The 24311-nt window shown below is 52.9% G+C and overlaps 1 protein-coding gene across 3 annotated transcripts; it reads right to left on the bottom strand.

Annotated features, from left to right (window-relative positions):
• Nucleotides 1-1405: 1405 nt before the first annotated feature.
• On the bottom strand, nucleotides 1406-7005 carry CITED1 (Cbp/p300 interacting transactivator with Glu/Asp rich carboxy-terminal domain 1). Of its 3 annotated transcripts, XM_032399145.1 has the most exons (4): nucleotides 6701-7005; nucleotides 6170-6188; nucleotides 2607-2731; nucleotides 1406-2025 (listed from the first exon to the last, which is right to left on the bottom strand). In XM_032399145.1, exons 3-4 carry the CDS (start codon nucleotides 2664-2666, stop codon nucleotides 1480-1482), a joined length of 606 nt encoding a protein of 201 aa, XP_032255036.1. In that variant the 5' UTR covers nucleotides 2667-2731; nucleotides 6170-6188; nucleotides 6701-7005; the 3' UTR covers nucleotides 1406-1479. The 3 variants fall into 3 exon arrangements, with proteins under 3 accessions (XP_032255036.1, XP_032255035.1, XP_032255034.1); XM_032399144.1 differs by lacking the exon at nucleotides 6170-6188; XM_032399143.1 differs by lacking the exons at nucleotides 6170-6188; nucleotides 6701-7005 and adding an exon at nucleotides 4954-5182.
• Nucleotides 7006-24311: the final 17306 nt, after the last annotated feature.

Below are 24311 nucleotides of genomic sequence, written 5' to 3'. Positions count from 1 at the left end.
TCAAATAGCACTTTCCCCGTGTTATAGCAAATACTGCGCTTTATGGTTATTTGTTGGCGCCTCTCTCCTTCTAGATGGGGAACATCCTTAAAGGGAGAAGCTTTATCTCATTCATGCTCCCAGTGCCTAGCAGAGTGCCTGGCCCAGAGCAGGTGCTAAGGAAGCGCAGAAGCCAGGGCACTGCTTCCGCCAGTGGGAAGCGCTTTGAACGCGCTTGCTATGGGGACAGGCCTGACACTAGTCCTGAGAAGTCGATTCGTTTTTACCATATCCAAGGGAGAGTGTCTCCAGAAGTCAGAAATATGGGTGGGGGGGCCTCCAGGCTCTCGGGTTGGGTCAACACGGGGATGGGCCCGGCACCCCCAAGGCCAGGATCCAATTCGGTGCTACTGTCCTGTCACTTGGCATGCTTTTTTTTTTTTTAAGATTTTATTTATTTATTTGAGAGAGAGAGAGAGCACAAGCAGGGGGAGCGGCAGGCAGAGGGGGAAGCAGGCTCCCTGTTGAGCAAGGAGCCCAATGTGGGACTCATCCCAGGACCTCAGGATCATGACCTGAGCCGAAGGCGGACGCTTAACGGACTGAGCCACCCAGGCGCCCCCACTTGGCATGCTTCTGAAGCCACTGCCTAAGAGCAAGGCTATATTCCTCAACGTTGAACTTGTCAAGCCCAGTCCTAATCTGTATCTCTAAGAGGAAGAGGCCGGCCTCAAGCAACAGGCTGTCCCCATACCCGGTGGGCCAGGAAGCCCAGCGTTAGGAGGACACTCACGCCAGCTGAGTGTCCTGGGCTTGGAGGGAAAGGATGAACAACTCTCGGGGGGACTTGAAGAAGGCACCTAGAATCCCAGAGTGTCATCATGGGAGTCTGCTACTTTTGCAATTTTCCAGAGAAATCTGAGCTCCCAAGTCATAGGATGCTTCTTAGGTCCCATCTCTTGCCCATGGGCAACAGGGCAAAGGAGTGGCCTTAATGGGCCGATTAGACTGGGGCCTAGAGAGTGGGTAGGGTGGCTTTTAGAGTTGTAGAGCGGGTACCACGTGGCCAGGGCAACGCTTTAGGCTTGGATGTGCCCGGGGCAAGGAGGCTGCGGAAGGGTCTGAAGGAGTCTTTCATCTGAGACTGTTCCTCCGACCAGCCCCTCTATTCAGCCTTGATTAGGACAGCATTCCTGGGGTCTCAGGGCAGTGAGGCCAGGTACTTGGGCCCCTGGAGAGATTAAAGGCAGTGGCAGGCGGCATTTGGTGAGCAGCCCCCTTTGTGCCCCACCCCCACCCCATCCAGCTTCCTCCCGGCTAACCACCCACCACCCCACCGTGGGCCTCAGAATTGCCAAAAGGAACGTCAGACTGTGCCGCACCCCTTTAGACCTCAATGAAGAACACCTCCAGCTGGCCCATCTCTTTGTAAGTAACTTTTATTTTTTATTTACAACAGAATCGGTGGCTTTGTTCCTCCATCTTTAGGGACAGTGAGCATCAGCAGCCAGATGGAAAGTCCGCAGTGAAGTCAAACTCATTCTGCCCCAGCCACAGCTCCGGAAGCTCATTGGCTCGGTCCAGTCCCAGTTCCACCACCAGCGACATCAGCACCTCCTCATCCACTGGGTCTGAGTCGATGATAGCAGGGCTCTGGGCACCGGTAGAAGGAGAGAGTGACCCCGCCCCTCCCGCCTGAGCCCCAAGGCCCCAGTTTTGTAGGGGCCCTGCCTCCCCAGGTTGGCCTGGAGTGGCGGTGGCGGCGGCGGCGGCAGCGGCCATCCCATGATACTGGCTATTAAGTTTCTGCAGCTGCATACTGGCCAGCAGATGAGGGGCGGGGTGCAGGTTGAAGGGTGGGGGTTTAGTGGGAGGGGTGGCGGTAGGAGAGCCTATTGGAGATGGAGATCCCGAGGAACTAGTGGGAGCCCCACTGGCCTTGGTTCCGTTCGAGGCCACCCCGGGGTAGTGCAGGATGGCCACTGCTTTGCGATCCTTCACGCCCAGGTTAGAGTAGGCCAGCGAGCTCATCTCTGGGTTGGCATCCTACAAGACAGAGAAAGGCACAGCTTGGTACCCCCGTTCCTGGTTTGTCCGTCACCGTTCATCGGGCTCAGGAAGCCCCGACGTGCCCTTCCTCTGGGGCTAGTGGTGGGGAGAGAGCAAGAAGGCCCCCTGGCAAGTTAGGCTCCCAGCTCGAGTGTCCTTTTGCTACCATGGTCCCGAGCACTGAACTCAGACCCAAGTCCTCGGTGCTGGGCGCCCGCCATCCTACGTGGGTCAGTGGCTTTCATCTCTCTCCCCCTGGCCCCTCCTTCACGTCACCATTCCGAAAAGGGCACCTCATTGGCTCTCTTCTCAGCCTCACAGCAATCTCTTCAAAGGAGCGGCCCTGTGCCGCTTCTGCTTCTCTGTTCCCCTCCTCTGCCATCTTTCAACACCTCGGTGGGCTCGAGTTGACCATACTTAGGCAGAAGCTATTCTCATTCTCCCCAGAGAAAGCCCTGCTGTCTCCTCTGTGCTAAAGGACACTAGCTACCGTGCATGGGAGGGCCTACCACAAGGCCCAGACCAGGTCGTCTTTCCATGCCTCTCGGTGTCTCCATCGGCAAGATGGCGGAAGTTACCTCCTTCACAGGTGAGGTGCCACCCTTGACATCAAGTGCAGGCCTTGACATAGTTGGCATTTCAGAGCCTTGGCAGAAGCTGGATAAATTGGTGGGAGATGATGCCGTCAGCTGGAGCTTTCGTGCTGTATGTGAGGGAAAAGAGGTAATAAGGACCAAGGCTTTACGGACCGAGAGAGCACTAGCAAAGCCCTAAGCAGGGCAGCTCCACACAGCTACGAGGCAAGGATGGTAACAGCGTTAGGCCCAAGACCAGAAACCACCTGAGCAGAGGCAGGAGATCAAGCTAGAACATTTGCCCGAGGCAGGAAAGGTGCTTGATTTAGCCAGGTGCTGCCCACATCCCCAAGAGGGGACACACGTGACTGTTTCCTCATGTGAGTGACTTCAGAGCCTCAAGTGTGTGCGTGAGGTGCACTGTTTCTGATTCTGAGGGCAGGGATGTCCCTGAGCGAGGAGCACACTTTCTCAGTGGACCACTGGCACCTGGGCTGGGGACCTGGGGCCTCCACTGGGATTGGGAGAAAAGTGGGAAGGACTGAGGGCAAGGAAGACCTGGAAGGCTGGCTGCGTCAGCCAGCGGAAGGAATGAGTCCCCAAAGCTAAGGTCATGGGGCTCCAGAGCCCTGCTTCCAGCATGGGTGCGAGAGAAGCCCGGCCGATCAGGGTGGTGTCGGGGCACGAAGGCAGCCAGAGAGAGCAGCTGGGAATGTCTCAATCGCCTCCAAGCCTCCCAGACAACCTGGGCAGCACCGGACTTTCCCAGGATATCTGCTCGGAGGCCAGCCACACCCATCTGTAATGACAGGTGGCAATGATTCTTCCTGGAGGGAAACTGAGGCACAGAGCTTCAGTGGCTGTCCCATCAGGTAGCTCTGGTTCTGGGAGCAGGGGCTAGCACTCCTTATATCCACATGCCTCACCTGACCACTGGCCAAGTCATCATACCGGGAATGATTCAGACGGCTCCTGGAGAAATGATTCCCCAGCTCAAGTGCCAAAGGATAAGGGGATGAGGGGAAAAAGAATACCCCCAAACCAGAAAACTAAACATCTCTGAAAAATCTCCAGTTATTTTCCTGGAAGCTTTTTTTTTTTTTTTTTTGAGCCCCCTATATTCTGGCCTTCATGATGAGTTAGAGATGTAGAATTTCATATTTATAAATACCTCTTAGCCCAGAAATCCTTCAGGACCTTAAAAAAGGATCTCTAATCTGTCCAGCAAGGTTTGATTTCTCCACACCCCCCTCTTCCCAGTGGTCATTAGAAATCTGTTCAGACACTTCTAGAAAGTGACCGCTCACTACCTCTCTTTCTCATCGCCATTTAGACAGGAGGGAGGCAAGAAAAACAGAGCAAGGAAGAAGGGGGCGGGGAGAAAACACGAGAAAATCAGTTTCTGGGTTTGCCACTGCCACTTGATTGGAAAGCCCTGCTTCTTCTCTGAGGCAACCGGAGAATATTTCAAGCCAGTGATTACAAGACAAGGAGTTTAATCCATGTCATCTTCAAAAGCTCAGCACCTTTGGTATCAAGCAATTCTGTGTCCAAACAACAATGTCTGGGGGGTGGGGGGCTGACCATCTTTTCCCTTTCCTATTCAGCCTCCCTTCCTTCTGCCGCCAGGTACCCGAATGTACAAAAGAAAAAGAAACAAAACAGCGGGAACAACAATAACAAAAAGAAACAGAGGAGAGAGAGAGGGAAAAAAGTAGGAAAAAAAAAAAAGAACGAGAAAAAAAGTCTCTCTGTTCTGATTATCAGTTCCTGGGGAAGACCATTTTACCATGTCTCCCCCTTCAGGCTGGGAGCTCCCCTAGGCGGGACCCTGTTTCCATTCGGATCTGTGGCCCTCCCATCACCGCCACCTCCCCACCCGCCCTGACCCCCGGCCTGGGTCTGGGCTCTGTGGGCGCTCAGTAAGTGTTTCTGGGTCCGTCTGAAGCGGCAATAGCATTTCGATCGGAATCCCTGCCCCTGCTTCGCCAAGTTTCGGTCCCCACTCTGCCCCCCCACCCCCAGCCCATTGGAAGGCAAAACTTGGCCGCGCGGAAACGTCTCAGCCCGCTATCCGAGCTGCGAGCTGACCACTGCTCAACCGCCGCGAGAGGCGGCTGGGCAATCCGGAGCAACAAGTGCCTCCGCGCCCGCTGGTGCCTCGCCGGCCCCGGCCACCAGTCCCCGGTCCCGCCGCCCTCCCTTCTCTACAGATCTTCCCCAGGGCCGGCAGCCCCCTCCCGCCCAGATGGGGGTGGGGAGGGGAGAGGAAGAAGAGAGAAGGGAGAGGCAGGTAGGGGGCCGCGCGTCTTTGACCTGTTGGGGGACCCAAAGTTAAAATGGCACCAACCGGATGGCTCCATCTCGATTGCTATTTTCTCACTCAGAAGGAGAAATTTAAAAATCCAAACAGTACTGCGGCTTGGCTTGGACGCGCTCTAACCAGACCGGTCAGTTTCGCCACCTGAAAACTAAAGGCCCGTTGTTTGCGGACAGCTCGGCCGCCCTCCTCGCCGCATCCCAGGTGGATCTGCGGGAGTTGGGGGCGGCTGGGAGCATCCCTGCACGGTGGGCGCGAGCACCCAGGCCACCGGGGCCCCGAGCGTCCGCTCCCGCAAGTGCCGTTATCAGGAACCGATCGTAGAGCCTGGGTGGGCGGGCAGGCGGGGAGGGGCGCGGGGTCTCCGCCTCGGCCGCGAGTTTGGGGCCCCGTGGTCGCCCCGCGCGCGGCGGCGCACTCAGCGCCGGCACTCCCGCGCCTCACCAACACTTACTGAGCGCCCGCTGAGCTACCCGACGCGGCCGCAGGCTGAGCCTACCCCCTAAGCCAAGCCGCCCGTAGTCAGTGCTATTAAGCCCGGGTACGAGAAGAGTGAGACAGGCTCGGAGAGGTTCGGTAACTTGCCCAAGGTCACAGCGCTAGAAAGTGGCGGAGCCGGGATTCGCAGCCAGGTCGGTCTGACTCCAAGTCCGGCGCTCGGCGAGGCAGGGACTCAGTGCGCGGCCCGGCCCCGCGGCCCTCGTTTATAGGGAGAGGGGTGTGTGCGTGGGTGTGCGTGGGTGTGTGGGCGTGCGTGGGGGGGAGAGGAAAGGCCGGCTGGGTGAAAGAGGCAAGTTGCCCAAATTCGCTAACTTCCATCCCGCAATTCCGCTGAAGTCGGCCCCCAAAGCCCCTCTCGTCTCCAGTCCCCGAAGGAAACCTGAGCTGTGTGCAGCCCCGGAGCCGGAGCGTCCAGATGCGGTCCGGGCGGTTAGCAAAGTCGGTGGAAGCCAAGCTGGAGAAAGCGCGGGCGCGGGGAGAAAAGGTGCTGCGGTCTCCCCGGGAGAAGCGGGCGCTTGGCCCGGCTGGCCGGCAGGCGGGCGCGCTGGCGAGCGAACCGGCTCGCTGGCGGGCGGGCGGCGGCCCCTCCGCCCCCAGCAGAACAGCTTTCAAACAGAAAACAAGTCCCCCAGAGTCCCCCAGAGCCCCCCGGCCCGCGCGGCCGCCGCCCGCTCCCCACACCCGCTCGGCTGGAGTCCCTGGCCCCGCCGACCAGCCCAGCGCCCTGCCCGGCGGCCCGGCTTACCTCTGCGAAGCCGCCTGCCCTGGAGAGAGGGAAGCGCGGAGCCCGGTGAGCCGCGGGCGAAGCGGCCGAGCCCCCAGCCCCTGGCACGCACGCCGCAGTCGCCGCCGCCGCCGCGAGCCGGTCGCGCTCGGTGCCACCCGACCCCGGGGCGCCTGGGTAAAGCCCGCCGCGCCGCGCCGCGCCGCCGCCGCCGCACCGCACCGTGCCGCGCCAAGCAGCCCCGGCCCGCGCCCGTGCCCGCCCTCAGCTTCGGCGCCTGACTCCGGGGCGGTGGCGGTGGCGGCCGCCGCGCTCCCTTCCCGGCGCCGGGGACCCGGTTCTCAAGCCCCCATTGCCGCCCGGAGAGCCCTGACGCACACGCACACGGCAGCAGGCTGGACTCGGCTAGGAATCCCAGGAAGGACAGACCCTTTCCCCCCTTTTTTCCCCTCTCCCCCCAATTTCCACGTCTTTATAACCGGCTTAGGGCATTATTAGCACATGTCCTGGCTCGTGGGCGAGTTGATGGCAAAATCTGAACTGGATACTCACCGAGGGCCAGAGCGGGTGCTGCGCCTTCCTCAGCCCTCTTCCTCCTCGCCGGGAACGACCCCTCTCAGGCGGGCTGCGGGCGGGCAGCCGGGCGGAGCGAGCCTCCTCTCGGCGGCTCAGCGGTGCCCCTTCTGCAGCTGTGCCGCTGGGAACATTTTATAGCGGCGGCTGGCGTGTGTGGCCCTTTAAAGGCGCTCAAGCTGGTGCAGTCACCGCGGATCGTGTGAAAGCGAAGGGCCGGCTGGGGAACGGAGTCCGAGCGGCCCCGCGGGTCCGGCAGCGCCGGGGACCGTCCGCGGTTCCCGGGGTGGGGGTGGGGGGAGAGCTGGCGGGCCCAGGCCGTGGGCACTCGGAGCCTTGAGCCTCAGGCCGACGCCTGCGCTTCTAAAGCTGCGGGGGGCCCGTGCCCGGGACCTGGTCTCTCCCCACCGCCCTGCATGGACTTGCCCAATAAATTCCACTTAGCAATTTCGCTGAGGCGAGGGAGAGCTGTTAGTGTCTGTTTTCTGACCTAAATCTTGCGGGGTGGCCAGAGCGGGCTTCAGGGGGCTGGGGACGGGGGACGGGGGCCGGGGGCCGGGGGGGGGGGCGCGGAGAGAGCCAGAGGGGCTCAGGGAATGGCCTGGGGGAGAGGGACGCACTCGGGACGGGGCTGGTGCCGGCGGGGCATGATTGGAGTTTTCTGCAGGGCTTTCTCGGAGCCTGTTTGCCCCCTTTGGGCCGCACCATCTTGTTGAAGGGCTGAAGCTGGGAGTCCCTTTCCCCATTAAAGTCCCCGGATTCCGGGCAGAGCCTCATGGAGGGCCTATCCGGCAGCGGCGGCTTCCCTCGAAGGCCCGAACGGGGGTTGGGTTGGAGGGATTCACTCTTGTGGTCACCCCAGGCAGGAGGAGGCTGGCGGGATGCGACGCGGTGATACGCTGCCCACCGGGACCGTGGGGCCAGGTGCAGCTCAGGAGGCACGCCGAAAAGCCAAGAACCGGCAGCCGGGTCCGAAGAGCTTGCCCCGGAGCCCGAGGGGGATTCCTTCTGCCTTCCCATGATGCCAGGTTATGTTATTACGATTATATAATCATTCCCATCTAGCAGGAATAACATTTTGCTTTTGGAGCATATTTCTCAGGTTGGGATACTGTCTTACAGATGTTTCAGGGAAAGAGGTCCACGTCCTGTCCACCTTAGTTCACGCTCCTTGTGGCCAACAAGCTCCCGTCTCACCTCTTCTTACAGGAAGGCCACCAGGATTAGCCCTCTACCAAACTCCCTTTTTTGGCCCCTTTCAGCAACTACTCATTTTACACTGTTTATAGAACAAGCTCTTTTTTTTTTTTTTTTTTAAGTCCTGACGATAAGAAAAAAGAGGTGAGGGAATGTCATGAAGTCATTTTCACTATGTATGTGTTCTGTCTTCTTAATTGGATTTGAAGACCTAAAGGTCTTTTCTTTTTTTTCTTCCTTCATTTTTTTTTTCTTCCTTCCTTCCTTCCTCTCCTCCCCCACCCCCTTTTCCCTGAGTGCCCTGCATTTGCTCTTTGAACAAAGTTCTGTTTGTTGACGGACTAACCGGCTTACTGACATAAAGATGGGGAGCAAACGGAGCGACGGATCAAGGCCCTTCCTTAACACCTGGAGGAAGCTCAGGGCGTGCTCTGGTCGCCAGCTAAGCCCCTTCCCCGGCCCCAAAAGCTGCCTTGCGCGGCTCCATTCCTTCCCCTCACCTTGCCTCAACACAAACCCCAGTAACAACCACATACACCCCGCCCCCCCAAACCATTTCTCACTTTGCCCAGAGATCGTGGATCGTGCCCAGTTTGCCTCCGATAAAAGGCGGGATCCGTCGGAACCCTAAAACCCTACAGAGTTTGCCTGTGAAATACACCCTCAAGCCGTCTTGGTGTTGGCCTGAGGTGGGCGACCCCTTAGGCTTTCGAATTGTGTGTTGCCGATTTGGACCTCCGACCTACCCTCCCCCTCCGCCCCCTCTCGGCAGCGGGTCTGGAAACAGCGGCGGCAGCCCCGCTGCAGGCTCCGGATCCGGGAGGTGTCGGATCCGCCCTCCATCTATTGGATGGCTCCCAGGCCAATTGTTAGAAAGAGGCATATGTTCATCTCGGCTTCTGGAGTGTCTCCGGAGCAGTTGCTCAACAGCCAGCCCCCTCCCCCATCCGGACCCTTGAAGGGCAGAAAAAGGAGCGCCCTCCGCCACAATTCTCTGTGGCCACATGCCGGAGAGGGTCTCCCCACCGGTGACTTCCTGTCATCTCCGCTGTCCACCTCCTGGGGAGCGGGGAAGAGAGGGGCTTCAAGCACTGGGTTGTGGAGCACAAAAGCCACCCCTTTCCTTTTGGGGGAGATGGGAGAGGAGGTTAGTTGCAGAGGCAGGGAGAGAGCAAAGGAGACATTTGCATCTATCTGCAAATTTGCCCCGGATCACAGACTTCCCAGTCGGCTCCAGCCCAGCTCAGAGCTCTCCGCTGAACTCTCTATCCCCAACTTGGGAACTAGATCCGCGAGCTCGGGAGGCAAGGAGAGGACAAGGATGGTTACCCAGCAAGAACCTTCGGTGTGCCCGCGTTGGGCCTAGCATGTTCCCATCCATCATCTCACTTAATTCCCACGACAGCCCTGCGAGGTAGGGTTTACCAAAGGTGAAACGGGAGTCCCAGAGATTGGCCCAAGTTCACAGAACCGGGAGGCCGGGTGTTCGAATCTGGGTCAGGCTGACTGCAGAGTCCTTACTCCCACCCTTACGCCTCCCCGCCTGGGAGGATAAGGTTGCCGGCTAGACTGGCTGTCACGAATACACGTTCAGGGGTCAGTCCACTTGGGTTTAAATTCCTCCACTGCCATTTACTAGCTGTATGATCTCGGGCCAAGTGGCTTCACTCTTTGGGCCTCGGTTTTCCGGTCTGTTAAATGGGGATAATAATGGGAGCGACTCTGCGGGTTTGTTGAAGGATCCAGGGAAAAGCTTAGGCTGGTTGGTGCCTGCTGGGTAGTTAGCAGTCAACAAAGGCTGTTGTTGTGCCTTCTCATTCTTTTCCTGTTGCCTCTTAGCCCTGTCTCAGCTCATACACTTCAGGTTCAGTATTACTGACTGATTAACTGAAAAGCCAGGCTGAGGGGATGAAGGAGGTCTATAAACTCAGGAAGGGTTGGGAGAGGAAAATGCAGATTTGTTCCAAAAATCCCATCCTCCAGAACCAAAGGGCTGTCTGAGCTATATGACAGGAGTAAATTAGGGACCAATAGAAGATGACCACTTTTTACAGGACAGCCGGTAAAAACACACACAGTGGTCTCCAGAAACAGATACTCAATATGCGTGTAGAAAATTTAAAAAGCACGTCTTTGTTCAAGAATGTTTGGAGCAGAATTATTTATAATAGTGAAAAATAAAAAGCAATCTAAACGTCCACGGTAAGGACGTACCTTCGTATCTTCACACCTGTGCGCGCGGGTGCGCGCGTGCGCGCGCGCACACACACACACACTCCTGATTTCTAAAACTCTTTTATTCCTGGGAAAATGTTCCTAACAAAAAAATAAAAAAAATACTGGGTACAAAGTTGCATAAATGTGATGCCCAGTTGCAACCAGCACAAAGAATAGAAAATTAAATACTATGTTTCCAACCATGTATGAATATGGGTAATGATGCAATGGTCAGGAAAACACCAAACCAACAACAGGGTCAGTAGGGTGGTAGGATTATGAGTGATTTTTTTTTTCTCTTTTTTCCATGTTATGCAACATGGTGATATTTTTCTTATAATTAAATATGAATTTATAGTTAATGAACTGCACACATTGTATGCCCCCAGTTTTGTTAAAATTATATGTGCATAAAAAAATTGGGAGTAAATATACCAAAATGTTAACTGTGATTATAATTGAGTAATGGAATTATGGGTGATATTTTTCTTTTTCCTTTTTAAAAATTTTCTGCAATACGATGTTATTTTCTCGCAATTAAAACAGATTCATAATTTGAAAAGTGCATAATCAGTGCGATCCCACTTGTGCTAAAAGTATGTATGTTCGTTGAAAAAAATGGGGAGGGAATATATTAAAGTATTAACAGGTTTTATATTGGTGGTAAAGGATTATGGGTAATTTCCATCTTTTCTTGACTTTTCTGTAATATGATTTTATTACGTTTATAGTTTAAATCAAGTGACACCTACAAATGATATCTACAGTAGGGTCCCACATTTGTTTAAAATGTATACATATAATGTGTGTATATATATATACATATATATGTGCATAGAATAAATTAATGGACTACTCGAAAATGTTACCTCTGGGTGGCGCAGTTATGGGTGATTTTTGTTTTCTCCTTTGTATGTTATTTCTTCATTTTCCAAGTTTTCTACAGTCATCATGTATTATTTTGTAATTGAGAAAAATGTAAAAAGCAGTTTAATACTGAATTCTTTATGGAAACAAAGGGCATGTCTGGGATTTATTTTGGAATATTCCAGTGGGGATGGGGGTGAGGTGGGTGGGGATACAAATAAAACAAGATGATAATGTTGAAGATGGCACATGGGCCTTCATTGCAATGCTTTCTTGTATATGTTTGAAAATGTTTCCTTGTCGATGTTTCCATTTTATAGAAAAGCTGAGATTCCAAGAGATGAAATCACTTGCCCTAGCTCACACAACTGGGAAGTGAGAGTGGGCTTGACCTGGGGCCCCTTATTCCAAGCCCAGGGCTCGTCACCACATCCCCAGTTGTTTCTTCTTTTTAATAATTAAAAATAATTAACATTTTGTCTGGCTCTAAATGTCATAATTGCTCCCTGCACAGAATTTGGAAATAACAGAAAAGCACCAGGAGGAAAACATAATAACCTAACCACATCATAGTTAACCCTTTGGTGCCTGGCCATGCAGACTTTATCTGTGTGGCCTCTTATTCCAGAGGTGACGAGTGGGGCAAACACGTTCTCTGTAAGAGTGGTGAGTCACTCCTAATGGGCTAGTGAGTGAAGCTGGGGCCCTTCCAGTGGCGGGGGGGGCTCAGGCGATGGCGGGTCCTGGCCACTCCCCTCCCATTCTTCTCTCATGCCCCCTTCAGATACTGCAGTCTGGTCCACAGTTCCTATATCCTTCCTCCCCCCATCCCCCCATCCGATCTCAAGGAGTTAGAAGTCCATCTGGGGAAGTCTGGGCGGCCCTTCTCCCCTTATTCCATCTGGAGACCCTGTCCAGGAGCTCCCATGGGACCCCGAGAGTCTGCAACCACACCTCGCACAGTTGTGCCTCCATTTCCCCATCTGGAAGATGCTAGTGAGAATAGCAGACTGGTCGGCCTCTGCCAGGGAGTGATGAGCTAACGTCTGTAGCGCTTTCCAGCCCCTCAGAGCAAGGTGCCGGGAGCCTCCCCAGCTCTGCGCGCGCTGCCGGCCTCTGCCAGCCTGAGTGAGTGCCTGGGCCTGGCCGCCCCTGGGAAGGAGTGGCCACATTCCTCTGCCCGAGGCCGGCGGGCTTGGACAGGCGCTAGCTTCGGCTCCTGTGGAAAAAAAAAAAAAAGAAGGAGTGAAAAGAAGAGGAGATGAAGTAGAAGAGGGAGGACAAGATTAGTAATGGGGTAAGGGCCTTGGGAAATGAAAACTGAGAAGAACAGAGATAACAGGGCATCCTTGGGCACTCCAATCAGCTTCGGAGACTGTAGCCTTGGTTTCCTGTGCACACAAGGGGGTGGGGGAAGTTTTGGAGAGGGCCAAGAATTGGGTCCAGTTGAATTGATTCCCTACTTGATTTCCTGTTATTCATACATAATGGGAAAACGGCAGATATACAAACAAGTCCGGCCACCCGGCCGCTCACCTTGGGGACTCGTCTTCACAGCTCTGTGCCCACTCCAGCCTCTGGGGGATGTCGTTCTGGGACGTAGCCCTTGTAGGATTCAACTTCACAAGAACCCTAAGGAGATCGACGCTATCATCCCCACTTCATAGAGAACAGCATTGAGGCACAGAGAGGTGAAATGACAAGGCCGAGATCACCGAGCTGGGGTTCACAGCCAGCTCTGACTCACTCCGAAGGCCAAACTCTCCCCGTTAGGCTACCTGCTCCGCTGTCACTCTGTGTCTCTGCTTTCCTGTCTTCTAGAATGGCTCTTCTCCCGCTCCCATTGCAGTACATGATCACTGTGTGCAGCCAGGAGGCATGCATGGCTCAGACCAGGGAGAGAGCCAGAGCGGGGAGCCCAGGTAGGCGCTGTGGCAGGAATCTCCAGGGCCGAGGGGCAAGGCGGTAGAGGGCTGAGGCCTGGAAATGGCCAAGACAACTCTGAGAAGTATTACCCAGGGAAGGGCACCAGGCTCAAAGGCAGGGAGGGAGAGAGGCGCTGGTGTAAGGGAGGAGGGGAAGCAGCCAGGCCGGCCAGGCCCTGGGCTATTCGGGTGTCAGCAGTGAAGCTAGAGGCCTTGGGAAGGTGTGAGGCTTTGTGGGGGGAAAGAAACTCTGCTTTAAGCATGTTTAGTTTAAGCTTGTTGGCAGAACATCCAAGTGGAAATAGTTTGCGCACAGCCAGGAATATAGGACTGGAAAGAAAGTGTGAGGTTGTGTCAAAAAGAGCAATCGGCAGAATGACTTTCAGCCAAACCGTGGGGAACTTTCCCTTGCCTCCCTCCACTGGCACAGAGAGGGGCTTTCTCTCCTCGAGGGCCCGGGACACTGGTTTTTCACCGCAGCTCTCCCTTCCTCTCCCCTCCTCGGCCCCTCCGGCCCAAGCAGCATCGTGGACACATGCTTTAAATCCCTAAAGGGCAGCGTGAGGGGATCTCAGTCCATAAATTCCCCCACACCAGGGAGTGACAGGGGCCTCATCTCACTTAGCTAAATACATTTTGGCCAAGCCTGAAGCATGCCAGGCCCTCCCTAGTTTCACTTCAGCTTCTAGAACACAAGCCTTTGGGGGCTTGTTTGCTCTCCCTTTTCTGCCACCCGCCACTCGGGCTAGTGGCGTCTCTTAGCTTACTTCATCCTTAAAAAGGTGAGGCCATTTCAATCTGGCCCTGCTCCCTGCACCATCGGGCTGAAACTGCTCCCTTACCTGAGCCCCGAAGTGATGTAGCAGCCCCTTGGCCCCCAATCTCAACTCCAGGCCAGGAACACTTCCCCGTGCTCAGCTCTCTCGGGCGCCCGGGGACCTGCCCTCCCAACCTCCCAATCCCGTCCCATCAGAGACCTCGTCATCCATCCACGGAGCCCAGTTTCCCTGCAATTGGAGCCCCTGCTGGCATGGGGAGGTCCCCCAGCTTGAACCACTAGCCCTGTGGCCTCTGTTGGCCCTTAACCCTGGGTCTGGGGTTGGCTCAGACAAACATGGCTGTGGACTCATTGACATGGTTAGGATTCATTGTGCGCGTATAACCTGGGGGCCCGGAAATATTTCCTCAGGTCCCCGCAGCCACAGACACTTGCCCCCCTGGGGATCATCGATCAGAGCTGGAGACGGATGGAGGATCAGAGTAGCTCAGGGGGCCAGGGTGCAGATTTCTGCTGCCAGCCATGAGGAGAGGCCCACAAGCCCAGGGACCCGAGACGTCTCCCCGGCCTGGACGGCGCCCCTCAGCTAGCACAGACGGTCTCCTCATGCTAATCACAGAAAGGCACCTCCTCTGGGAGGCCTAATTAGAAACAGGTGCTGCTCCCTCTGGGCTTTACCGGCCCTCACCCCAGGGCACATGGCTTTGCACGAGGCACACAAGCAAGCTGAATTTCAGGTGTCCCCGTTCGGGGCACGACCCCCATGAGCACACTCGTGGCCCGACAGGGAGATGAGTCCACATTACCACAGGCTCTGCGTTCCCGCCGCGGCCCAGCGCTCCTAAGAACGCCAGCTCAGGGGAGGTTTCGCTTTCGTCCCTCTAGCTCTGATGAGAAACATCGACGGTTAACGCTTCCTGGACGCTTAGTAGGTGACAGACCCTCACTGTCCTTAGTGCTCCACGCTTCTCGCATCTAATCCCCACAACATCCTGACGTGGTAGGTGAGTCCTAGTCTTACCTCACTCGTATTTTGCCCATAGGGAAATTGAGGCACAGAGGTATTGGGCAGCTGTGTGTTTTGGGCTGCGGATTCAAAACCAGGCCCAGGGGCCCCAGACAGCCTGCTGTTGACCACTGGGCCTCACCGCCTCCTAAAAACAATACCCACTGGGACCTGCCCCTTAGTGTTCAGAAAAGCCTGTCCTGTCCCTGAGCAAGGTTGATTCTCCTGCCTCCCCGGCACCCCCGCCCGTGTGAGGTGGTTGGTATTCTCAATTCCATTTTACAGATGTAGGAAGGAGGCACGGAGAGGTGAGGCAAGCTGGCTGAGCTCACAGTACCAGCTGTTTCTGTCTCCCTTTCCTGCTCTCTAGCCCACCCTCACCCCCAGGTGTCTTGCCTTTCCTCCCAGCTGAATGTCAGAGCTGGTGGGGACTGGAGAGACGCCCGCATCCGAACCCCTCACTGTTACTGAGCTGGGGGCTGGCGCTGAGTCGTGACCTGGATAGAGACTGGGGCGGGGAGAGACAGACAGACAGGCTGAGAAGCACGGAATGTAGTCAATGGAGGGAGAAAGAAAGAATGAATGAGAGAGAGCGAGAGAGAGAGCAAAATAGCGTGAGAGTGAGCGCCTGGGAAGAAAACAAGGCAAGGAAAAGAAATCAAACGAGAAAGAGAAAGGCCCAAAGTGGGGTGAAAGCATAAGTGACCGGCCATCTGGAAGCAGCACCGAGCTTGGCGGGGGCGTGTGTTTGTGAAGCAGGGGAGCTAGACGGACAGGTGCGAGGGCCCAGCTGCTGCGAGCCAAGAACCTTCTGGGCCCAGCGCCCAACCAGAAAGAAGGCATGGCCCCTGCAAGAGACTTCTCCAGGGGGGCTTTTGGCTGAGGGAATAGAAGGGAGCTGCCCTTTCCTAGGGGCAGACCCTCAGCGGGCCCAGTGGGGCTTGTCTCTGAAGAGCTCCGGCAGGGGGGGGGGGGGGGGGGAAGGAAGATTCCCGCAGTTTGCATGTTTCATGCATTCTCTTCAAACCTCTCCGGAGTGTTACCTTCGGAGTCTCAAATTTGGATGATTCCCTGCCATATTTGAATCCCAGGCCACCCGGCCCCATCCTTGCCTGAGGGGAGGAGTAAATGCTAACGCATGCTGCCATGGGCTGGAAGGCGCAGTAGGGGATAGGCAGGGAGAAGAAACCCGGCTGGCCATCCTCCCGTCCAACTTAAGGTAGGGCCTACTCTGATGTCGACAGCATGGGGCTCTGCCATCGGATGGACCTCAGTTTGAGCCCCAGGGCTGCCCCTTCTTAGCTGTGTGACCTTGGCCCAGTGACTTGAGCTCATCAGGCCTCAGTTTCCTCAGATGCGAAGTGGGGGAAATGAGAATGCCTACCTCAGGAGGCTGTGCCAGGGCTGAATGAGATAATGTCTGTGGCTATAAACTCTCAAGTGCTGTACACATGTGAGTGATTACTCTTCCCTGACCTCTGTTCCCTGCTGCTTAGGGGATGGAGTCCGCCTTCCAATCTGAGTCCAGTTCCAAGCCTGACTTCACCTCCTTGGCCCTGTTTTCCTCGTTGTCACATATGACTGTGTGGGAAGTCAGGCCTCCCGACCCACCAGGGTGGGCTCAGGGCCGGCTGTTTGTTACTCCTAGGCGGTGGTTATTTCGGGCCACAAACGTGAGCTGAGGCCTTGCTGACGCGAATAGCGCCCTGTTGGGGTCGGCAAGGCCTCAGCTGGAATGAAGGTGCCCCTTTTGCCCTCAAGGAGTTCCCAGTATGGTGGGGGAGATAGAAACATGCACATTAATAAGATCAAGCGGGAGATAGGCGGCGGTGACGTCCGAGCCGAGGGCCGGCATTCACCAGGTGTGGAGGACAGTACGTGCAGAGGAGTGATGGGTACCCGGAGGACAGCGCGGGATGGGGTTTGGTGAGGTCAGGGGAGCCACACTTGGAGGCCACGGTAAGAAATTCAGCCCTGATATTGGGCTCACTGGCAGTGACCTGGGAAGATGTACATGGTACAATTTGTTACTCATTCGAGGCTCGTCGCCTCGACCATCTCCATCCGCCCTCCACCCCCACCCCCACCAGCAAACAGTCAAGCTGAGCCCTAAGCTTCCGGGAGAGATACGATCCTGCTCCCCTGAACTCGGCCAAAGAAGGCACTCGATTCCCTGTCCTCTGCCACCCCTACCCCAGCTTCCCTAGCTCAGTTATGGCAGCTCTCTGCTCACCCAGTTACCCAGGCCAAGAACCTTGCCTTCATCTTTTCTTTCTCACCTCATGTCCTACCGATGAGCAAAATCTGTGAGCTCTCTTTATTTTTTTTATTTTTAAAGATTTTATTTATTTATTTTTAAAGATCTTATTTATTTATTTGACAGAGAGAGACAGTGAGAGAGGGAACACAAGCAGGGGGAGTGGGAGAGGGAGAAGCAGGCTTCCCGCCGAGCAGGGAGCCCGATGCGGGGCTTGATCCCAGGACCCTGGGATCATGACCTGAGCCGAAGGCAGACGCTTAACGGCTGAGCCACCCAGGCGACCCTGTGAGCTCTCCTTAAAATACATCCAGGATCCAAAACACTCCTCACGGCTTCCACAGCCAGCACTCCGGGTCAAGCCACCATCTTCTCTGCCCTAGGTCATTGCCACAGCCTGCTGACTGGTCTCTTGGCTCCCCACTCCTCTACAGACTGTTCCCCACACAGCACCCAGGGGCCCCTCTTTCCCTCAGCTTTAGGCACACTGGCCTCCCTGTCTCTAGGATTCGACTAGGTGGTTCCTGTCTCAGCTCTTTGCATTGGCTCTTCCCTCTGCCTGGAACACTCTTTCCTGGATAGCCATATGACTTGTCACCTCCCTGCTTTAGGTCTTTTCTCAGCGGCACCTCCTCAAACGGGCCTTCCCTGGGCACTCTTTCTAAAATAGCAACCCCGGGGGCGCCTGGGTGGCTCAGTCGGTTAGGCGTCTGCCTTCAGCTCAGGTCATGATCTCGGGGTCCTGGGATGGAGCCCCACGTCTGGCTCCCTGCTCAGTGTGGAGTCTGCTTCTCCCTCTCCCTCTGCTCCTACCCTCCCTTGTGCTCTCTCACTCTCTCAAATAAATAAAATAAAGTAAAATAAATAAAATAGCAACCCCATCACTCTCAACATCTACCTTGCTTTATATTTCTCCATGGCACTGATCACAGCTTGTCGTATTATATTTATTATTCGTCTCCCTGGCTAGAATGCCCAGTCCATGAAGATAGGGATTTTGGTGTTTTGTTCACTTCTGTGTCCCCAGTGCCCAGTGCACTGCTGAGCACATAGCAGGCCGCCAATAAATATCTGCCGGCTTCTGGACGTGGGAGAGAGATGTCGAATGAGAGGCAGGCGAGAGATGGCACAGGGATGTGCCAAATGGGCTCAGAAGTGGACCACAAAATAGATTCTGCAGAATATTCCTCAAAGGAGAAAAATATATGCGTGAAAGCCAGATGAAGGGTGGTAGAGGAGAGCTCAGTAACTCATGAAAGAGGGGGTGGGCTTGGAAGGCTGGAGGTTTTTCCCTCCCTCCAGCCTTCTAGGATCATGCCATGGAGCTGACTGGCGCCTTCGGAGAGGCAGCCCAGCCTGGCGGTGAGGCCGCGGGGGCAGCGAGTGGGGCCACCCGCCTGGCAAAGGAGCGAGCCAGAGAGGACTGGTGTAGGTCTTGAGAAGTGATAGCTGTCCCCACAGTGTACAGCTGTAATTTGGGTAGTTTCTCTTCCGCTTGTGTTCATTTACACACACACGTAAATGTCGTTCCCAGGCCCTAGTTCAACCCTCATTCTTGCTCTTATTCTGCCCTTATCACCATTTCCAACTAGTGTAAACCCATGTCTTCCATGACGCTACCAGCGTGATTCCCAACAGCACGTTTCTTTTTTTTTTAAAGATTTTATTTTATTTTTTTTATTTTAAAAATATTTTTATTTATTTATTTGACAGAGAGACACAGCGAGGGAGGGAACACGCGCAGGGGGAGTGGGAGAGGGAGAAGCAGGCTTCCCGCCGAGCAGGGAGCCCGATGCGGGGATTGATCCCAGGACCCAGGATCATGGCCTGAGCTGAAGGCAGACGCTTAACCCACTGAGCCACCCAGGGGCCCCTACTTCATTCCTTCTTATGGCTGAGTAATATTCTCTTGTATGCATATACCACCATTCATCCACTGATGGACATTTGAGTGCTTTCCCCTTTCTGGCTATTGTGAATAGAGATGTTATGACCATTCACGTGTAAGTATTTGAACATCTGTTTTCAATTCTTTTGGAGTATATACCTCGGACTGGGATTGGTGGGTCATATGGTAATTCTTTTTTTAAAATATTTTATTTATTTGAGAGAGAGAGTGTGAGCACACGAGAGCAGGGCGAGGGGCAGAGGGAGAGGGAGAAACAGGCTCTGGACAAGGGGCTCGATCCCAGGACCCCGGGATCACGACCTGAGCCGAAGGCAGATGCTTAACCGACTGAGCCAGCCAGACTCCCCTCATATGGTAATTTCATGTTTGACTTCTTGAGAACTGCCAGACTGGTTTTCCTAGTGGCTGCACCAGTTTACCTCCCCACAGCAATGCATGAGGGTTCCATTTTCTCCGAATCCTTGTGGACTTTTGTTATTTTCTGTTGTTTTAAAAACCTGTTACAGCCATCCAAATAGCAAAACACTGGCAAGTCATTGTGGTTTTGATTTGAATTTCCCTAATGACTAATGATGTGGAGCATTGTTCATTTGTATATCTTCTTTGGAGAAATGCTTAATCGAGTTCTTTGCCCATTTTTAGGGTGGGTTATGTGTTTTTTGTTGTTGTTGAGTTTTTCATATATTCTGGATACTAGATCCTTAACAGATATATGATTTGCAAATATTTCACCTATTCTGTGGGTTGTCTTCTCACTTTCTTGATAATGTCCTGTGCACCACAGAAGTTTTTAATTTTGATGAAGTCCAATGTATTTATATTTCCTTCTGTTGCTTCTGCATTTGGTGTCAGACCCAGGAATCCATTGCCAAACCCAAGTTCATGAAGATTTACCCCTGTGTTTTCTTCTAAGAGTTTTATGGTGTTGGCTCTTACATAGGTCTATGATCCATTTTGAGATGATTTTTGTATTTGGTATGACGTAGGTGTTGTAGGTGTCCCACTTTATTCTTCTGTGCTGGAAATCCAGTTGTCCCAGTACTCTTTGTTGAAGAGACTGTTGTTTTCCCCCACGGAAATGGACTTGGCACCTTCGTCTAAAATAATTTGGCCGTAGATGCATTGGTTTATTTCTCTACTCTCAATTCTGTTGTACTGATCTATATATGTCTATACTCAATGCCAGTAACACACTGTTTGGATTACTGTAGGTTTGTAGTAAGCTTTGAAATCAGAAAGTGTGAAGACTCCAACTTAGTTCTTTTTCAAGACCGTTTTGGCTATTCAGGGTCCCTTGAGATTCCATATGAATTTCAAGATAGATTTTTCTATTTCTGCAAAAAAGTCATCAGAATTGCATCCGGTCTGTGGATCACTCTGGGCAGTATCAACACCGTTAGCAAAATGAAGTCTTCCAATCCATGAACACAAGTGTCTTTCCATTTCTTTGCGTCCTCTTTAATTTCTTTTAACAACATTTTTCAAGCTTTGGTATACAAGTCTTTCCTAAGTATTTTATTCTTTTGGATGCTATTGTGAATAGAATTGTTTCCGTCATTTCCTTTTCAGATTGTTCACTGATACAGAAACACAGCTGATTTTTGTCTGTTAAACTTGTACCCTGCACTTTTGCTGAATTTGTCTATTAGCTCTAGTAGTTTTGTTTTTTTAAAAAAGATTTTATTTATTTATTTGAGAGAGAGAGAGAGGGAGAGAGCACAAGCAGGGGGAGCAGCAGAAGCAGAGGGAGAAGCAGGCTCCCCACTGAGCAGGGAGCCCGATGCGGGACTCGATCCCAGGACCCTGGATCATGACCTGAGCTGAAGGCAGATGCTTAACTGACTGAGCCACCCAGTGCCCCTGTTTGTTTGCTTTTCCATCACACACACACACACACACACACACACACACACACACACACACTCCCATTCTCTTTCTCACCAAGTAAATGGTAAGGAGAAAGGCACTGTGGGTCAAGGGAGGAAGGCTTTAGGACTCCAACTAAGGTAAACAGAGGCTTCTCGTAGGTAGCCACTCTGGAGCAGGACCTCAGCGGGCTCGTTTCTCTTGTCCCAGGAGCTAGCGTGATCTTTTTAACACACAGATCTGATCAGGCCACTCTAGCTTAAAACTCTCTGATGGCTCCCTTACCTGCAGGTTCTAGTCCAGCCTCCCCCGCCCGGCACAGGAGGCCCTTTATGATCTGGCTCCTGATATTTTACTTCCTTTCACTCGCTAATGTCGATCTCACCTTTTTATTATAGAAATTCAAAAACACACGAAAGCAGAGAGAATAGTGTATTCAATCTCCATGTGTCCATTAAATCAACTTCGACAATTATCAACAGTTTTCAAAGTTTGTTTTATTCCTTTCCACCCACCACTCACTGCCATACGCGCATACATTTCCCCCTTTTGGAGTATTTTTAAATAAGCCGCAGATATATTCTTTCACCTGCAAATACTCCACTGTGAATCTCTAACAGATGAGGACTTAAATAAATATATAAGTAACATGCTGTTATTGTACTTAACAAGATCATCAATAATTTCTCTTTTACAGGACTCTCTTTCTTAAAAAAATCTTTATTATTGAAATATAGTTGGCATACAATGTTATATTAGTTTCAGGTGTGCAACATAGCGATTCGACGATTCTATACATTACTCAATGCTCTCCATAAGAAGGGCAGTTACCATCTGCCACCGTACAATGTTATGACAATATCATTGACTCTATTCCCTAGGCTGTGCTTTTCATCTCTGTGACTTATTTGTTTTATAACTGGAAGTTTGTACCTCTTCATCCCCTTCACCTATTTCACCCATCCCCTCACCCCCTTCCCCCCTGGCAACCACCAGTTTGTTCTCTGTATCTATGAGACTGTTTCTGTTTTTCCTTTGTTTGTTTGTTTAGATCCCGCATATAAGGGAGATCATATGGTATTTGCCCTTCTCTGACTTATTTCACTCAACCCAGTACCCTCTAGGCCCATCCAGGTGGTGGCAAATGGCAAGATCTCATTCTTTTTTATTGCTGAGTACTGTTCCATTGTACATATATACCACATGTTTATCCATTCATCTATCAGTGGACGCTCTGGGCTCCTTCCATAGCTTGGCTATTGTGACTAATGCTACAATGAGCACAGGGGTGCATGCATCTTTTCAAATTAATGTTTCTGTTTTCTTTGGGTAAATACCCAGTAGTGGAATTACTGGGTCATATAATATTTCTATTTTTAATTTTTTCGAGGAACCACCATACTGTTTTCCACACTGGCTGCACCAGTGGACATTCCCACCCACAGTGCATGAGGGTTCCCTGTTTTAAAAATATAAATATCCTCCCCAACACTTGTTATTTCTTGTCTTTTTGATACTTGCCATTTTGACTGCCATGAGGTGATAGTTCATTGTGGTTTTGATTTATGAGTAATTTCTTAACATCACCTAGTCCATGTCCAAGTGTCTCCTATTGTCTTTTTTTAAATAGATTTTTTAAAAGAGTTTATTTATTTGACAGAGAGCAGGAGAGACAGCGAGGGAGAGAGCACAAGCAGGGGGAGCAGCAGAAGCAGAGGGAGAAGCAGACTCCCCACTGAGCAGGGAGCCCGATGTGGGACTCGATCCCAGGACCCCGGGATCATGACCTGAGCTGAAGGCAGACGCTTAACGACTGAGCCACCCAGGCACCCCTCTCCTGTTGTCTTAAAGATACCTTTTTACGATTGGTTTGCTCCAATACTGCCTAATATTCTGTGTTCCAACAACACTAAAGTGCTTGTCACTTTATGTGCCGTTGCCTGGAATGCCTGCCCCCGGCGCCTAGCCTTAGATGGGCTTGAGTGTCATCACGTCTCTGTGGCCTTCATGATTGCCACAGTCTGGATCGCCTCTCTCTCCTCCATGTCCCATGATACCCAGGATAAAAGGCGCTGCTCTGTCTTAGTACATCGTTCCCCCATTGCAGAGGTGTGTATTGAGAATTACCACGGTACCATGCCGGACACTGGGGCTACAGCAATGAAACTGCCAAAGTTCCCACTCTCCTAGTGTGTGTGTGTAGGAATAAATTAAAAAATGAGTAAGATAATGATAAATGGTATAAAAATAATTTTTTTTTTTTTTGGAATAGAGAGGGCAAGGCGGCTACACTAGATGAGGTGGCTGGTGTCTTTTACCGAGGTAGTGACATGTGGCTGAGAACGGAACGAGGGGGAGCCAGTCTGGGGAAGATCTGGGCATTCCAGGCAGAAGGACGGGTGTGGGCAGAGACCCTGAGGTGAAGGGCCCCTGTCTTGAAAGGCTCTATTTATGTCTGTCTTTACCTCTGCATCTGTAGATCTCATCCTTTTGAGGAATCATAGAAACCTCCCTTGAGTGGGGCGTCTGGGTGGCTCAGCCTGTGAGGTTCCCGACTCTGGATTTCAGCTCAGGTCGTGGTCTCTGGGTCGTGGTCTCTGGGTCGTGGTCCTGGGGTCGTGGGATGGAGCCCCGCGTCGGGCTCCATAGTCAGCGCAGGGTCTGCTTGGGACGCTCTCTCTCCCGCTGCCCCTCCCCCTGCTCACGTGCGCCTGCACGCTCTCTCTCTCTCTCTCAAATTAAATAAATAAAATCTTAAAAAAAAGAACAACCCTTGAGTGTTGAGAATCTGAAAATGAGCTATGGCTCCTCGCCCCAGAAGAATGTGCAAATGCCTAGCCACACAAATTTGCATCCTATTTCCTTATAATTCCTACAGCCAGGGAATTTCAGGAAAATTTCCTACCCAGACTGGGTTCACCTTCAGGGCAGAAACAGTGTCTACTACTGATATCTAATACGTGCTCTACCACGTGCTTTTCCTTCATTATCTCTTTGATCCCTTGAAACCTCCCCATGCTGTAGGCACAGGTATTATCCCCATTTGATAGATGAGGAGATAAGGCTCAGAGGCGGTGAGTTACTTGGCCAATGTCACAGAGCCCGTGAGGGACGGGGAGGGGACTTAAACCCAGGCGCTCTGAAGGGGAAGGCGAGGCCAGGTGAGCTTGGGGGCCCAGCACTGAGCAGGAGGTTTGGAGACTGGTCCTGAGCAAAGGCTGGGGAGAAGGAGCTGCTGGAGCCTCCTGGATCGGGGCTTAGAGATGTCAAAACCTGCGCGGTCTAGATGGCGGTTTGCTTTCCTTCTTGCCCTTCCTTCTCCTTGTCCTCCTCTTCTTCCTCCTTCCTCCTTTTTTTTTGAATGACAATATTTGATTTTCTTATAAAGAAGTCTTTCGGCCTTAGAGTCTTTTAAATATAGAATTGGAAATACAGTGCTCTCTCTGTGACAGCTCACAATGAGTACAGCAGACGCAGAGCCCCCCCCCCCCCCCCCCCCCCCCCCACACCCCACAGCACGGCAGAGCGGCACTGCGTAACGGGTGTACATTTTACAGCTTTTTTTTGT

Source organism: Phoca vitulina, unplaced genomic scaffold, assembly GCF_004348235.1.
Source record: "Phoca vitulina isolate PV1807 unplaced genomic scaffold, GSC_HSeal_1.0 scaffold131, whole genome shotgun sequence".
Lineage (NCBI taxonomy): Eukaryota > Metazoa > Chordata > Mammalia > Carnivora > Phocidae > Phoca > Phoca vitulina.
Note: the sequence above shows the minus strand (reverse complement) of the source record. Positions and strands in the feature narration are given on the sequence as shown.